This window comes from Lissotriton vulgaris, chromosome 1_1, assembly GCF_964263255.1.
Source record: "Lissotriton vulgaris chromosome 1_1, aLisVul1.2, whole genome shotgun sequence".
NCBI lineage: Eukaryota > Metazoa > Chordata > Amphibia > Caudata > Salamandridae > Lissotriton > Lissotriton vulgaris.
In genome coordinates this window covers 1,560,145,233-1,560,162,212 of record NC_141685.1, presented here as the reverse complement: position 1 = coordinate 1,560,162,212, position 16,980 = coordinate 1,560,145,233, and the positions used below count along the sequence as shown (strand labels likewise).

General features: G+C 47.9%; 1 protein-coding gene across 1 annotated transcript in view; it reads left to right on the top strand.

The window, feature by feature from the left end:
• SCYL2 (SCY1 like pseudokinase 2) overlaps positions 1 to 16,980 on the top strand; it is a 392,954-nt gene that overhangs the window by 222,443 nt on the left and 153,531 nt on the right. Inside the window, exon 13 of the mRNA XM_086918030.1 lies at positions 6,012 to 6,130. Coding sequence (XP_086774156.1) covers positions 6,012 to 6,130 — 119 coding nt within the window. The remainder of the gene's footprint in view (positions 1 to 6,011; positions 6,131 to 16,980) is intronic.

Below are 16,980 nucleotides of genomic sequence, written 5' to 3'. Positions count from 1 at the left end.
TTATTGCAGTAGGAGGTACTCGTCATGCTGCAAAAAGGAGCAATTGAGCTTGTGCCTGTGGTAGAAAGAGGCACAGGAGTTTACTCACTGTACTTCTTGATACCAAAAAATGACGGGTCCCTCAGACCCATACTGGACCTCAGACCCCTCAATCAGTACATTCTGTCGGAGCACTTCACATGCTAACACTGCAGCAAGTCCTATCGTTGGTCAGTCAGGGAGATTTTCTCGCAACATTAGATCTGAAGGATGCGTATTTTCATATTACTGTCGCTAGGCACTATGTAAACACCCTGGGTGCCGTGGTGACTCCGAAAGGTAGGACCTTGAACTGGTAATGTTGATTTTGGATGGTGAACCTGAGGTATTTTCTGTGTGACGGGTGCAGCGGAACATCTAATTTCTAACCCCAGGACAGCCTCCCGGGTGAGTTGTGTGCTATACAAAGAACATTTTCTTTTCTTTCGCTTGCATTTTGATCTGCTTTTTATGACCATCATTCTTCTGATCTTCCCCAACCAGTTTCATACCACGTACCCGCTGCCTAAACACTTTACTCATCACAATTGGTTTACTCCATCAAAATTTACAATCACTCGCATTGTCTTATACACATAACATCTTATATTTTTTTCAGTTATTTATTTATGGTCTGTTTTTGATAGAGCATATCTAAAAGTAGTTGGCTAATCTCAGAAGAAACATTATTGGAATTATCCCTGTTGCCAGCCCAATAATTAAAGAAGATTAGGAGACTCAGGTAGGTACGTCAATAAGTAAGGAAAAGCACTGTTTTCCTTATAAAGCCCTCACCCACCGACCTAGTCGGTGGCATGCTTCATCATCGGGCCCACCACAGTGGCACCGAATGTACCCCGGGTGTGCTTCAACGCCAGGTGACTGCTGAGCTGGTATGTTGCTGAGTGTGCAGTGAAAAGGGTGAGAAAGGTGAAGTTAAAAGCTATACAGTAGGTCCCAGCACCCGAGGGTTTCTTATCGTTAATGAACTGGGCCTCTGTTAGCGGATAAAAAGGCAAGAAGACGTAGATTGGAGTACTAGTTATGACCTCCAATGTCTAGTGTGGTCTACATGTTTCAGCCAGTGCCTTATGTAGATTTTAAGCTGGCTTTCCTCAGGACCATTTGGATATGTGAAAAAGTTCAGGTTAAATAATAATAAACTTACATTTTAAGTGATGTGGTATTTTGGCTATGTGTAGCGCACACTAAGGCGCTATAACTGTTAGAGGGGGATTCCCTCAAGCTTGACTACAGATAACACATAGGACAAAGACAAGACGTACATGGTAGAGTCATATTAGTTTGGTATATTGGTATACCACAAAATGCCGACTTGTAAGGTGGTGTGCGACCTATAATCGGCTATAGTGAGTTCATGCCATGTGCATGAAGCTGGTGAGGATTTTAATGAAACCGTTAGTGTTTGGTGGTGGGCCAGAGAGAGTATTTACAAGGTGAGGTAAGGTAAGTATAATACTAGGTCCTCACTCTGTTTTATCTTGTAAAAAGGTTCAGGGGTCGCCTGGCAGAGAAAGAGACCCTGTTGGGATAATAGATTGTTCAAAATAAGTCCAACCTGTAGGGAGAAAGAGTGGTGGCTTACCCCATTTGTAGCTGTAGCGGTTCTATTTTACTCACGAGTATTTCGGTCTGGTTCCTCCTTGGACCTATTCGTCCTTCTGCGGCGCCCATTATGAGGGAAGAGGGCCGCCCGGTCTCTTATTTGTACTTCCTAATTGATTGTTTTCACCTGTGTAAGGTAGAAAGAGAGGGAGGGGTGCGCGCTAATCGCCATGTCATTGTTGCCCTGTTCGCCCATGCGCTGCGGAGTAGTGCGCGATTTGCGCATGCGTATTGATGCAGACTCAGGTACTAATTGTTGGCAAAGGTGTGCGCATGCGCGGATGTGTAGCGCATGCGTATTGATGCAGACTGAGGTCTACGTGTTGGCAAGGGTGTGGGCAGGCGGATCACGATCTGCTTTATTGTCATGAATTATGACAGGGGTTTCATATCATGGTGAATTGTCAGCATGACGAAGGCAACATGTAAGTAGACAGATACTGGGGTAGAGATGGCTATTCATGAGAGTGGGGATTTAGAAAGGTGGTTAGTAAACCCGGCATGTAATTAGTCAAACACGGGGGTAGAGATGGCTACTCATGAGTGCACGGAGTACACCCGGGACATACAGTTGGGGGCACCCATAAGTGGTGCTCCTATTAGGGAAGAAGGGAGCAAAGACGGGGACGCTCATGCAGAGATGTGTTGGCACAGATATCGCTGCAGTGTAGATTATTTCGTACTTCAGAGAGGGGTTACACAGCTAGAGAGTTCCATGGTATGGCGTCGTTGAGGCCATGGATATGTGTGGATAAGCGATATATCCAACGTTGTTCCTTTTGTAGGAGAAGTTTTTCATTGATAGTGTTATCAAATTTTTCTATGACAGTCCAGGAGAAGTCATTGAGGGTGTGATTGTGAGTTAGAAAGTGGTCTGTAAGCTTGCTAATATTTTTTCCACACCTTATCGTACTCCTGTGCTCTGTCATTCTTGTCCGGACTTTCCGGGTGGTCATACCAATGTATCTTAGACCACATCGGCAGGTTATCAAGTACACCAAGTTTGCAGAGTTGCAGTTCGTGAACTGCTGCTGTGTCCAGGTCTTTCCTGGTTCTAGGTTCAGTGTTTTGGAAGGCGATGTCAGGTGGCACACACTGCAATTGTTGCAGGGTTGGTGGCAGGTGATTTTAGGTAGGCCCCATGCGTTAAGAATGGTGTTGTTACTACTACGTGTAGTTGGCCGGGGTCTGGTGTTCACTAGTTGGTCTTTAAGGTTAGTTGCTCTTTTGTAGACAAAACGTGGTTTATCCCATTTCCTTGTACCGGAGTTGATGATCTTCCAGTTTCGTTGTATGATGTTGGCTCACTTAAAATTTAAGTTTATTATTATTTAACCTGCACTTTTTCACATATCCAAATGGTCCTGAGGAAAGCCAGCTTAAAATCTACAAGGCACTGGCTGAAACATGTAGACCACACTAGACGTTGGAGGTCATAACTAGTACTCCAATCTACGTCTTCTTGCCTTTTTATCCGCTAACAGAGGCCCAGTTCATTAAAGATAAGTAACCCTCGGGTGCTGGGACCTACTGTATAGCTTTTTAAACTTCACCTTTCTCTCCCTTTTCACTGCACACTCAGCAACATACCAGCTCCGCAGTCACCTGGCGTTGAAGCACACCCGGGGCATATTCGGTGCCACTGTGGTGGGCCCGATGATGAAGCATGCCACCGACTAGGTCGGTGGGTGAGGGCTTTATAAGGAAAACAGTGCTTTTCCTTACTTATTGACGTGCCTACCTGAGTCTCCTAATCTTCTTTAACTAGCTAGTCCGTATTGATATATATACATAATCCAGGGGATACGGTCTAGCCTATCTAGTCCTCTCTCTCTCATTGATTTAAGCGCTAGCCCAATAATGACACTGAATACCACCACTTGATAACCAAGGGCTCCACTTCGGCAAAAATTAGTGGAAAGTAGTTAAACAATGCTTTCCAGAGAACCATCGCTCAACTGTTGTTCTTAAAGTTGAGGATGGAAGCACAAACAGTCAAAGCATATCTTGTGATTGTCACTTAGAACCACCTGATGCTTTGCAAAGACATTGCATCAGGATAACTTTTGATAATGGTCTCCGCCTTCCAACTGCAGATTATCACTCAACCGCTAGGTCAGTTTGTGCGAATTGTTCAACATTGTGAATCAAGCTGCCAAATTCACTCATGAATGTCCTTTAATCGGACAATCTGTCATGACACAGCTGAAGAGCGGTGAAGCACAGGGTTAAAGGCACTGACCCACGTTGCAAACATGGTAGAAATTAAGTGCCTACTGTTATTTGACAGCCCAAGGGAGCCTGACACTGTGATAAAGACACAAGTAAATATGTATATCCAAGTTGCATGCAAACAGAATTTTCAGAATTCGTTTCAGACAAAACCATATCTGTTAACCTCTACACTCAGAGCAGGACTCCAGTTACATGTCTGGGCGGGGGGACGGGGGGGGGGGGGGAGGGGGGGAAAGACTATCTGCACAAAAGCAAAGTTTAGCATAATATACAACGTTTTTTCTGCTACAAATGACCACAAAAATAATACACATCTATCTAGTAAAATTAAAATCATCAAAAAGCTACTGCATGCTATTCGCCTTACTATGCCTGTTTTTCTTGCTCTTAAACTCAATAAAACAAAATTTGAAATTAAAAAGCTTCTGATGTTTTTATTTCTATCACTATATTAAGGGAAAGTACTTTTTCATACAAAGTCGCTGCATTTGGTGTTTAGTGTACTTTTGATTAAACGCGGGGCATAATGTTGTTTTACTAGAGAGGGATTTATATAGCAAATAAGCAGTTTAATCTGCTTCTTCGTTTGCACTGAAGTTCACTTTCCATAAGCAGTCTCTTGACAAGTACAATAATATGTAACCAGACTCAGAATATTTTTATATGTCTGATGTGAGACTACAAAATTCTTCTGTTTGTGTCACTTTTCTGTACAATTTCATCATCATCATTGATCAAAAGCCAGAAATCATGACTCTTCGCAATGATAATTTAACGTACCTAATTAGAGCCACCGCAACGTTGAAGAACATCAACTAGGTCATTCCTTTAGGAGCCATCCATGCAGAGGATTTTTACTTGAGATGAGCACATTCAACCGTCATTTTCGGACCCTCAGTGGAATTTAGTTTGATACATTCGAGGGATATGCTGTGGTTTCTGAAGGTTTTATAAGTGTTTTTTTTTTACTCCAGGTGAGTCACACTGAATATTTACGGTTTGCTTTGACTATGTATTAATTGTTCACATATGAGGCCTGATGAATTTTTGCACACAAGTTGTTCCATACCCAGTCCTGATGAAGACCCCCAATAGATGTAATGGAATTACACACCTCTTGCAAGGGTGAAACATTGACTATTTGGTATGCTGCCGGCCTTGTAACTTCTCCTTGCCAAGCATATACGGACTTATGACTATTAGTCAATTGAAGAGAGGGTACGAATTATGATACTTCTGTACATTCATAATATATGACTATGTTCCACAAAGAAACAACATTGATTTTAGACACATTGTTGACTGTTCAGCCATCTGTCCATGTTTTGAACTGAGCTGCTCTGTACTGCATGACCAGGTCAGCACAAACATCAGTACTTTCATTTGTACTACATGTATTCTTGCAGAATACTGTTCTTTGAGAATGTTGCTGATTCCGAGGTTGATTTATTCGTTGTTTAAATGGGATATGATGTCATTAAGGTCTTCTTTTTTCTTTTTTGCATTTTTACATTGCAGCAAAAAAGAGCCATGCATTGTAGCCGATGTTGATATAACCACAAATAAGTTACTTTAATTATACATTGATTTTCCTTAACAGCACATTTTACATGTTACATTATACCTCCTGACAAGAACCTTCCACTGGTCCAAAATGCATTGAGGTTTCAAAAGTCATACTTAAAGTTGAATCCATGATTGAAATGATGAACATTTTAACTTCAGTGACATTTACTAAATAAATTAAGTGGCCCAAATGTCAAAATATATGACTATTTGAAAAGTTTAAGCTTTTGGGTGACCATTTTGAGAATAAGAGTTTTGAGGCCTCTTGCCCATGAAAGGTTGTGCTTCAAAGTGCTCTCTTGCAGCAGAAGGCACCATGTGCCACTCACTTAATGTATCACAGGCCAGGGGATACTCTCTGGTAGTGCACAAAAAATGGCTTTGTAATGAGAGAGGATTTGTTGAACACAGTGTGCAACCAAATGTTATGTACAGTTTTCCCCACAATTGATGCTAGATGTCAAAGCATTTCATCCGTGGGTTCAGGAGAACAACTTAACTAGAATTGTGTTCTTTTTATTTTGTTATCTCATAGCACATTTTTTATTTGTTATTTTCCCTTCCAGGTATTTACAAATGCATTCTTACTCACAAGAAGTTGGGCATCACCAAAGAACAGCTTGCTGGAAAAGTGTTACCTCATCTCATTCCACTTAGCATTGATAATAATCTAAATCTCAGCCAGGTAAATAATGTATTTGTTACTCATTGTCACCCTGTTATGTTGCTAAATTCATTTTTGAAAAAAATATAAAAACGTTGTTTTTAAAATAAATCTTATAGTTCAGCATGTTATCTTTTCGTCATCAATGACAAAAATGCATGATATAGCTATCTTTGACCAAAGAACCTTAACTAGCTCACTACTCATGCCGAGCCTTGGGCTTTTGGCTGACAAAATTAACTTCAGTATAAGCTCTTGTGTTGAATCCATGAAGGAAACTTTACTAGTGAGACTCTACACTTATGTAGCTTCTGTGCCTGCTTTGATTGTGGAAGGCCTTAAGTAGAGGGTAGCAAGGAGCCTGAACATTGTATAGATTTTTTGGGAGATTGTATATTTTTGTTGCTGGAATTACCTTTAACAGTTCCTCAACAGGGATCATGTTGCCAGTGAAGATTAATGGTGTTATAGTTTTGTAACAGTATTTGTAAAGTGCAAGTCTAGCCATAGGGTGCCATGTTTTAACTGTGCTATAGATGGAACTTTCATTCTTGCTTGTCACCATTTCATCCATACCCAAGATATTGTGACATGGATGAGCAGGTTTTGCAGCACCACAAAACAAATTTTGTGACACACTGTTGAATTTTTTCAAGCATTTTCACTGCATTATTGAGAAATTATCATGTTCGTGGCATGTGTACTGTAGATACACATGCTTTGCATACTCCTGCCATCTAGTGTTGGGTCCTGATGTCTGCAAGTTGTTTTTCTTCGAAGAAGTCTTTCCTAGAAGTCTTTCCTAGTCACGAGGTGACACCTACTTTCGGAGATCGTGCACATGGGCATCAACTACATTATTAAACAGTTTTTTCCCACCATCAGGTTCGGTCATGTAGTGCTGCGCTCCGGTACGAAACCTTGCTGCGCTCCGGTTCGAAACCTGTTCGGGTTCCCCTCGACATGCAATTCTCTCTACCCTCAACGGTATTGTTTCAGTGCGCGTTCCCACTTCTTCGTGTATTGTTATGACAACAGAAAAAAAAATTAGTTTGGAAAGCTTTGTGGATGGCCTTCGTGCCTAACAGCACCAGGTCACCTCTCCGTCGATGGACCGGACTCAGTTTAAATTAAGTCCTCACTGCCACACAAAGTATGCAAGCACCGACTCACACGAAGTATGCAACTTGCGCTTGTCTCTTGAGCACAAAGAAAAAACCTGCAATGCTTGCAGAGTGTTCCGACCAAAGAAAACTGTTCACGATCGTAGGGCTCAAAGCATCGAAGATACGCCGGACATATTCAGTCAAGATTCCGGCCAAGAAGACATTGAGTATTGAGGGGGTAGGGGGTGCCCGTGGGGGGGTACCTTCTTTGGTACCCCCCCAGCATTTTCATGTACAAGGCGGCAGGCACTTTAGTTTTACACTTGAACCCTAGTGCCTCTGAAGAATTGCCACAATGGAAAAATCCAAGAGAAACCTTAATAAAGCTTGTGATTTCTGTGGAAAAATTATGTTTTTCTCTGATGACCTTTACGAGATACTGGGAACGAAACTAACCCATGCTCACCCCCTTGGTAGCTTGGCACGAGCAGACCGGCTTATCTCAGAGGCAGTGTGTTAAGCATTTGTGAACACATGCAGTAACCCAGTGACAACACTACAGATGGATACCACATAAGTTGTAGCATAAAAATAAGTAATTTAATATAGACTTGACACAAGACCACAACCGACAAAAATCCACAATATTGTACTTTAAAAATGGTAGAATTAGCTTAGTTCTCTTTAGATGTAAAATGCTACACCTTAAGTATGTTTAGATGTGTAACGCTATACAACAAAAGTGTTGCAGGGAAGGTGATGCGTCGGTTCCTTGCACGCAAGAACGGTGATGCGTCGGGTCCCTACTGCTGTGTAGGGGATGCATCGGTTCTTCTCCCTGTGGGGAGGTGAGGCGTCAGTGGCGAAATGATCCATCTTCTTGATGCGGCAATGATGCGTGCACGCCAGAAGGGTGTGCGGCGACTCAGCGATTCTTCTGAGCCGCAACAGGCCCTGAAACACGCTTCTCCGGTGATGCGACGGCATCTAATGCGACGGCGACACTATGCTCCAGTGATGTGAGGCACCTCGGGTGATGCAATGGCGGCAGCGGCGGTATGCTTCTCCGGTGATGCGACAGCTTCTGCTGCGACGGCGACACTCTTCTCTGGTAATGGGACGACAATGGCTACGACACGCTTCTTCGTCTTGAGTCGCGCTCCCAGCGACACACAGTCTCTCAGAAGGCCCAGCTTAACAGCAGGCACTCATCTCCACAACGGCCCCACACAAACGCCGGGGATGCCTGGTTTCACCCTGGAGACCCCCAGGAGGGACTATCTCACAGGGAAAGCCAGGACGGGTTCCCCAGCGGTCTATAGCGCTACAAGGCCTCCGGGTAGCAGTGCGCTTTACAAGACACAACAATTTACAATTTACAATTTAAATTCCCAGGAAGGGAAGGCAGGGGAGCTGGTTGGTGAAGTCTGTTGTCCCTGAGACTTCAGCAGTAGGCAAGCTCTATCTCAAGCCTTTGGAGATCCTTTACAAGTTGATTTGAAAGTAGTACAAAGTCCTTTCTCCTTTCTTTGGCAGTCAGGCAACCACTGCAGGCCAATCCCCCAAACAGCACTCAGCTTGGGGATAGTCTCCTCCTTAGTTTCTCTGGTTTATCTCCTCAGCAAAGGATTTTTTGTTTCCCAAAAGTTATTTAAAGTTCTGGGGTCTGGGTCCCCATATTTATACCAGCATATCCTTTGTCTCTGGAGGCAGAGTGTGTCTGTGCCTAGTCCAAACCATTTATGTGCAGTCCTTAAGCACTTTGTTGACAAGACTCCTTCTTTCCTTTGACAGTGTGGGCCAGAGACATCAGACGCACCACAGGAGGTGGAGCCAGCATTGTGGAAGGCAGGCACAGCCCTATTCAGGTCCCAGGTGCAACTTCTCCCACCCATCTACAAGCACATAGCTCTATTCAGCCCTGTACTAACTTACCCTGTCTCCTGGAATCCCCCAGCCCCTGTCACTCAAACTCCATACAAAGGAATACACAACCTAGCAGAGGCAGGCTTGGACAGTTAAGCAAGAAAATACCTACTTTCTAAAAGTGGTATTTTCAAACACAGAATGTTAAAACCAACTTCACTAAAAGATGTATTTTATCATTCTGAGTTCAGGCATATTAAACTCAAATTGCTACCTAGTTCCTGAGTCAGTTAGGATTATAAGGTGTTATAATCAAACTGCCCATTCTGGCCTATGGGGAACAGATAGCCTTGCAATAGTGAAAAATGAAAATGGCTGTAATTCACTATCAGGACATGCCACACACATCAGGGCATGTTCTACCTTTTACCTACAATGCACCCTGCCCTTGGATGACCTACCATAGAGGTGACTAATCTGCAGAAAAGGGAAGGTTTAGGGACTGACAAGTGGGTGCACTTGCCCAGTCAACATGGCAGTACCAGACTGCACATAGGCTCTTCAGTGGCAGACCTGAGACACACTTTTACAGGCTGCTTCTGTGGGTGGCACAACCAGTGCTGCAAGCCCACCAGCAGCATTTGATTTACAAGCCCTGGGCACACGCAGTGCACTGTACTAGTGTCTGACAAGTAAACCAAACCAGCCAATCTTTTTTTTATTTTTTTATTTGTCAATATAGCAGAATGCAATACATACAGAGCCGCTCGCCTACAACCCATCTCGGGCCGGCATTATTTCAAACTGTCATGGGTGTTAATTATAAAAAAAAAAAGGGGCCAGGGAGTACATAAAGCATATACCCAACTAGAGAAGGAACATCCCAGGCAAAATTACTCTGTTGGCAGGCGTATTTTTGCTCTGTGCTTGCGTATACAAATCAGTACATTTTATCATTTTCTCCCGCCCCGCCCTCCCCCCAAAACATCCATCCCGCCCCACCAACTCCCCAGAAGCTGCTCCTTGCGTGTGATGGTGTGTAGGCAATGAGTGTAATGCGACCCGTGCCGCATGACCCGTCCAATAGCCCCAGGGAACATCTCATATATCCTCGCCCGCAAGCATGCCTTGACCCCCCGGTTCAGTGTCGCGTGATAGTGTAGTCGCTACCCTGGCTGCTTCCACTAGTGTCAGTGACCGGGGTGTGCCTCAACCTCGCCGCACCCCACTCCACGGCCTATGTGCCCAGCTCAGGAGGCTCCGGTTGTCCCTCTCCCTCCCGTGCGGTGGGTTCGTCTTCCAATTCTCTGGAGTTTAAGTAGGTCTGATACAGTCCCCAGAAGTTCCTAGGCCGACTCCGGGGTGGGAGCAGCTCACTATAGAGCTCCGCTTGTGTATTGCAGAACAGCATGTCGTTGGACCAACGTTTCAGCGTCGGTAATGGGCCCCTCATCCAACACATTGCTATTACTCGTTTGGCGAGGAGCATGCCCATGCTTACCATTTTTCTCACCGGTATAGGAACCTTTTTCGCAAATCCTAGCAGGGCCAGGGACGGGTCCATAGCCAACTCCATCTCCACTATAATGCTCATTTCAGCAAACACCTTGCACCAGAATCGCTGCACCCCCGGACACGTCCAGGCCATATGCAAGAATTCCGCAACTGGGGCATGGCATCTCTCACAGTTCGGTGTGTCGCGAAGTCCATACCTGTGTAGCCTCTCCGGCGTGTGATAAACACGTTGCAAGAATTTAAAGTGGGTCAAGCGATGTCGTCCGTTCAGTGAGATTCTCCTGGAGGCCGCACAGCAGTATGCCCACATGCTGTCGTCTATCTGGGCATTCAGGTCGGTCTGCCACGCCAAGCGCGCCCTCGTGTATTGAAGCGCAGTATGTTCGTGTCCTATTTTGTAGAGCTTTGATATTAGTTTTTGCGGTGTCTCGGTGGCTATAACATATGTTAGTTCCGGAACCCCCGGGGGTTCCTCCAGGTCAGGACCCAGCAGCTCAAGAAATGCACTCCGTACCCTATGATACTGGAAACGCTGGAGCAACAAGGGCCTCTCCCCCCCCGAGCCAGCTGCTCCCACGTTTTGACTTTCCCATGCTCGAACAGGTCCCCCAAAGTGTGGGCGCCAAGTTCGCGGAGGGCCTTGCAGACTCCCGATTCCGCCAATGTGGGGAGCCATAGTGCCCAATGTATCGGCATATTCGGAGTGTACATCAGCTCTTTGTCTTGCCTCTGTAGTATAGAGTGCCAAGCATAGTTAGTGGCCAGGAGGGAGTCCAAGGTCCCCACTCTACGGTCCCTTGGGCCACAGATTGTCGCTGGGAGTGGAGTCGGGTCCGCAAACAGCCTCTCCAGAATCACATGTGGGATGTCCTGGCTACCATGAATCCAAGTGTGGAGGTGGGAGGCCTGCGCGATTCTATAATAGCGCTCCATATCAGGCGCTGCCAGTCCCCCTTGTTCATACGGTAACTTAAGGACCTCCCACTTCACTCTAGGTTGTTTGCCGGCCCAGGCCAACCGTATGAGAAGTTTATCAAGGGTGGCGAAGAAGGCCCTAGATAGTACGACCGGAATGTTATTAAAGAGGAACAGAAACCTCGGAAGAACTACCATTTTCATTATGGCAATGCGTCCCATCAGTGATAGTGGCAGCTTAATCCAGAGCTCAACATCGTCTGCTAATTTGTTATAGGCAACTCCGTATTTTTCTCTGATCATAATTTCGGGGTCCGTGTGGAGCATTATGCCCAGGTAACGAATCGGTTCTGTGGACCATTGAAGTGGGTATTCCATCTCGAAAGGGGCAGTGACGGGGGTCAGTGGGAACGCCACTGATTTGGGCCAGTTTACTTTCAGCCCCGAGAGTGCTCCGAAGCGGACCACTTCCCTCAGGACCGAGGAGAGATTATTTGCCGGGTCCCTGATGTACAGCAAGGTGTCATCAGAGTATGTGGATATTCCAATCTTGTAGGTAGGGTAATTGATGGCTTCATAGGAGTGATACTCTCTAATTGCGCAGGCCAAAGGTTCCGCCACCAAGGCATAGAGTAGCGGCAAGAGGGGGCACCCCTGTCTTGTGCCCCTGCTGATGACAAACGGGTCCGAGACCGCGTCGCCCAGCCGGACTCGCGCCATGGGCTTGTAATAGAGTGCACCTAAAAGTTGGAGGAAGAGGTCCCCCAAGCCCAATTTCTTAAGGACTCTGCGCATGAACGGCCACTCCACAGAGTCGAACGCTTTCTCCATGTCCAAGAAGACTGCGATGGCTGTGGCGTCCTGTCTCGTATGCTGTATGGCCCCCATCACCGTACGTATATTGTATGTGAGGTTGCGTGCCGGTATAAATCCTGCCTGTTCGGGGGCAACCAATTCCGGGGCCACCAGGGCCAGCCTGGCTGCCAGTACCTTAGCGTAGAGCTTGGCATCCACGTTTAGTAGAGACAGCGGGCGGTATGAGCCTGCAAGGTTATGGGGCTTACCTGGTTTCAATATTGTCACAATTATTGCCTCTCTCATAGAGGGGGGCATGGCGCCTTCCTCGCAAATTTCATCAAAGAGGGTCGAGAGGTGCGGTACAAGCTTATCCTTGTACGCCTTGTAGAAGGTTACAGTTAAGCCGTCCGCCCCGGGGGCACTTTCAGACCTCATGTCATCCAACGCGTCTGAGATCTCCTCCTGCAGTATAGGGGACATCAGAAAGTCTCTCTGCCAGTTCTCAAGGAACGGCATGTTGATATAGCTTAAATAGTTATCAATTTGGTCCTCCATCCCGGAGATCTTAGTAGTGTATAGCTCTGTGTAAAAGTTCCTGAATTCGGTAAGAATGTCCCCCTCCGCTGTTAGCAAGCCCCCCCGTCCGAATGCAGTTCTGTGACTCCCTGCCTTCTCCTGGCGCCTTTCATTATCTTGGCAAGGAGTGAGCCAGGTCGCTCGCCTTCCCCATATATGCGCGCCGTAGCATATTTGCCCAGGTGACGGACCTCCCTGCCTGCCTCTTCGTGGAACTCTTTCAGGAGCTCCTGGAGGGTTCCATCATCTGTAGGGGTCGTGCCCGCTACGCGTTGCCTTTCCTGCTCTGCTATTTGCCCCTCAAGGTGCGTCAGTCTTTGTCTGATGGCCTTCAGGACGCTGGAATGCTTAGCCATGGCTACCCCCCTGATGTAGACCTTAAAGGTCTCCCACACCGTCCCGAAACTGTCCACTGAGCCAATATTGGTTGCGAAGAACATGTCTATCTCCTCACCTAGCTCGCCCCTGAATGTCTCATCCAGTAGTGAGTATGGTGGGAAGCGCCATGTGAATGGGGGGATCCTCTGCCTAGGGGAGTTAAGTACCAGCAGTATAGGGGAGTGGTCCGACAGTGTGCGGGGGAGCACTCTACAGCCTTTCACAGTCGCTAGGAGAGGGAGCATGGACATCCAGTAGTCTATTCTGGTGTGAATATTGTGATACGCAGAGTAGTGTGTGTACCCCCCCTGTCCCGGTGTTTCTCCCTCCAAACATCCACCAGCCCCAGTCTCACCATTTCAGCTTGCATTTGTTGCGCCGCAGCCGCCGGGCCTCTGGGCGGACCTGCAGATCTATCCAGCTCTGTGTCAAAAATAAAATGAAAGTCCCCCCCATAGCATCCTATCTGAGGACCACTCCGCGCAGTGTCCTGCCACCGCCGCGTAAAAGTCAGGGGAGTCGTAATTAGGTCCGTAAACGTTCATGACCATTAAATTCTGCCCCTTGCCCGTACATCTACTTAGCACGAACCTCCCTTCCGGATCTGCACATATTTGTGTGAGGCATAATTTGGATCTAGGGTTGACCCATGTAAGAACGCCCCTTGCGTGAGTGGTGAAGCCCGCATATGTAGAGTTACCCTGGAGTCCCCTGTGTGAGAGCATCTTACTGGTGTTGGGTAGGTGCGTTTCTCGGAGCAAGGCCAAATCTATCTGATGTCTTCGTAGGTAGTGCAAGACCTTGCGGAGCTTACGGTAATCATTTAGTCCCCTCACGTTCCATGTTAGAGCTTTGAGAGTCTCAGTGTCTCCTATCAGGTCCCCATGTGGTAGGTCAGTCATTACCAGTGTAGTCATGTATCATGTGTGGTCCCATTTTTGCACTTCTCAATCCAAACAACTGTGAACATTCCCTGGAGCCAGTAGGAGCTTGCTTCTTGGACAGTGAGTAGTAAATCAAAGAGACATTCATATGGTACATGCAGCAGTAGCCAAACACCCATTTGTAATGCAGCAGTTCTGAGCACGCAAAGAACCCCCCCAACACACCCCATCTCAAAACTTCCAGTCCCCCCCTCCTCCCACAGCCAACCAACCCCAACCTGGTCTGACCGAGATCCCCGTGTCCCTTCCCTCCTCCCCCTGCAAGAAACTCACAACAAATCCCCAAACAAGGCCCAACCTGAGCCATAACTGCTGACAGCGCTGGGGCAGAGGTAGCCTGACCAGTTCCACTGCTGTCCCCCTCCTGCTGGGACCACAATGCAATGTCCTTTGTTTGCCCCTCGGCCATCGCCCTTCTAGTAGGAATCAGCAGTGGCTGTTAAGTGATTCATTCTGCTGACTGTCCAGGGTCCCCCCGCGCCCCCCCCCCCCCCCCCCTCCGGGACTCCGGAGCAACATGCCGTGTCTTAACCCCCCCCCCCCCCCCCCGTGCTCAGCGCCTGGTCTCTAATTCCAACTTAAGGCAGTTACAACAACCAGAGTGCGACCCTACAGTAGTATCAACCCACAGTGCAATAACCTCACCCACAGTCTATTGTGCTGTGATCCAGCGATTGCATCCAACTTCTCGGTGAGAGCATCGTCCGCTTTCCCATGGGCGGGCCGCGTGAGTTCTCAGGCTATAGTCCCTCTACGATACCCTGAAAATCCCCCCCCCCCCTTCTCAGTCTTGCTCCTCCAGGTCATTATTCCCGCTCGGCTCCGTCGACTGGGTCTCTGGACTCCCTTGGCGCTCCCTCGCCCATACCTTCGGGGATTTTTACAGTTCTTTAGGGTCGGTGAAAAAATGCGAGTGGCCCTGTCTGTTGATTCGGAGCTTCGCAGGGTATAGCATGGCATAATCCAGGCCAAGTTCTCGGAGCTGCTGTTTGTACGGGGCGAATCGCCGTCTCTCCTCCTGTACTTTCGCCGTGAAATCAGGGTACAGCGATATGTCCATTCCCTCGTATTGTAGTTTCCCTTTCTCACGGGCTGCCCTGAGGGCTGCGTCCCTGTCCCTGTAGTTTAGTAATTTCGCAATGATCGGTCTGGGGTTGGCGCCCGGAGGGGGCCGTGGTCCGAGAGTGCGGTGGGCGCGTTCTACTATGAACATTGGTGAAAAGGTGTCCTCCCCCAGGAGCGTTTTCAGGAGCTTTTCAATGAACAGTTCCATTTTGCCCGTGTGGGTTGTCTCTGCCACTCCCGTGACGCGAATGTTAGAGCGCCGAGAGCGCGCTTCCAAGTCCTTGGATTTGTCTTGGATGACCTGCAACAGTCGTCCGAATTGCTTGCGGTCGGCGTCCCACTCCGTTTGCGCTTCCTCTGCCTCTGTCAATCGGCGCTCCGCCATGTCCAGCCTCTCCGCATGCTTGTCTATCCTTTCTGTCATACGGTCCATCCGATAGGACAGCGCATCGATCTTATTGCCAATGGCAGACATGCCTTCCTGCAGACCCTTTTCCATCGTCGTGAGCATCCCCTTTATCTCCGCACTACGAGATTGGGTTACCTACAGATCCGGCTCCTTATGACGCCGCTGGTCGAACGTCCGTTTCGTTTGTGTTCTGTCCCCCTTGCCCATAGCTGTTTCTGGGGGGGGGGTCTATGATCTCGCAGGCTGCGCCTGTTCCTTGGGCAAGTTGCTGCTCGCCTTCACCGCCGGGCGAGCTAGGACGCCAGTGTGTGAGGTGTTCCTCGACCCTCAGATGCCTGTATGCGCCCCCCGCCTATGCACCTCTCACGGTTACTGTGGCAATCACGATCATCAAGGGGCTGGGGGCAAGCGTGCAACCGGGGAGCTATTTTGGTAGCAATGCAGTCCCTTCCCGGCGCCCCAGCTGTTCCGCCGCCTCCACGGAGGTTCTCACCACTCTCAGCGTCCTGCGGTGTACCTCCGGTGCCCGTTCCAGTGACCAGGGGCTAGAATCAAGAGGCTCTCTACGGGGCTCCGTCAGCCCCCCGAGGTGTGAGGATCGCCGTGGCCGCACGTCGGATGACGCAGTGCGGCCTGCCGCACAGGAAAGTCCGGGGTCTCAGGCCTGGTCCGGCGCACACGGAAAAGGTCCCCAAAGTGTGGGTTTTCGGTGTCGGCTCTCGTCTGACGTCACACCGGAGCCCATGGAGGTGAGGGGCAGCGACCCCCGCCGTTTTTTGCACGGCGTCCACTGCTGGAACAGGATTATTGGAGGATTATTTCAGGCGATTGCGAGGAGCTTCGCTCTTACACGTCCGCCATCGACGCCGGCTAGCTCCGCCCCCAACCAGCCAATCTTAGAGTCACTAATACATACATCAATTTACAATAGGGACAGCATATGCACTTTAGCACTGATCCGCAGTGGTAAAGTGGCCAGAGTCCTAAAACAGCCAACAACAGGTCTAAAAAAATACAGGAGGAAGGCAAAAAGTTGAGGGATGACCCTGCAAAAAGGGCCACGTCCAACAAGAGCTTTAAGCATCAGCCTATTATGAATGCAGCAGTAAATTTTATATAATACTTACGACCCATGATGTTGGGCTATTATAAACAGTTTCAGTCAGGTGCACAACAACTGCCCCCACCTGCTTCGCCTGCACCAACGGCAGCTACGCAGTAGGTGTACATCAGCAAGTACAGCAAATCATAGATGTGCCTATGTGGAAGAGAGCGAAATACCCCCATCAAAACCACCAA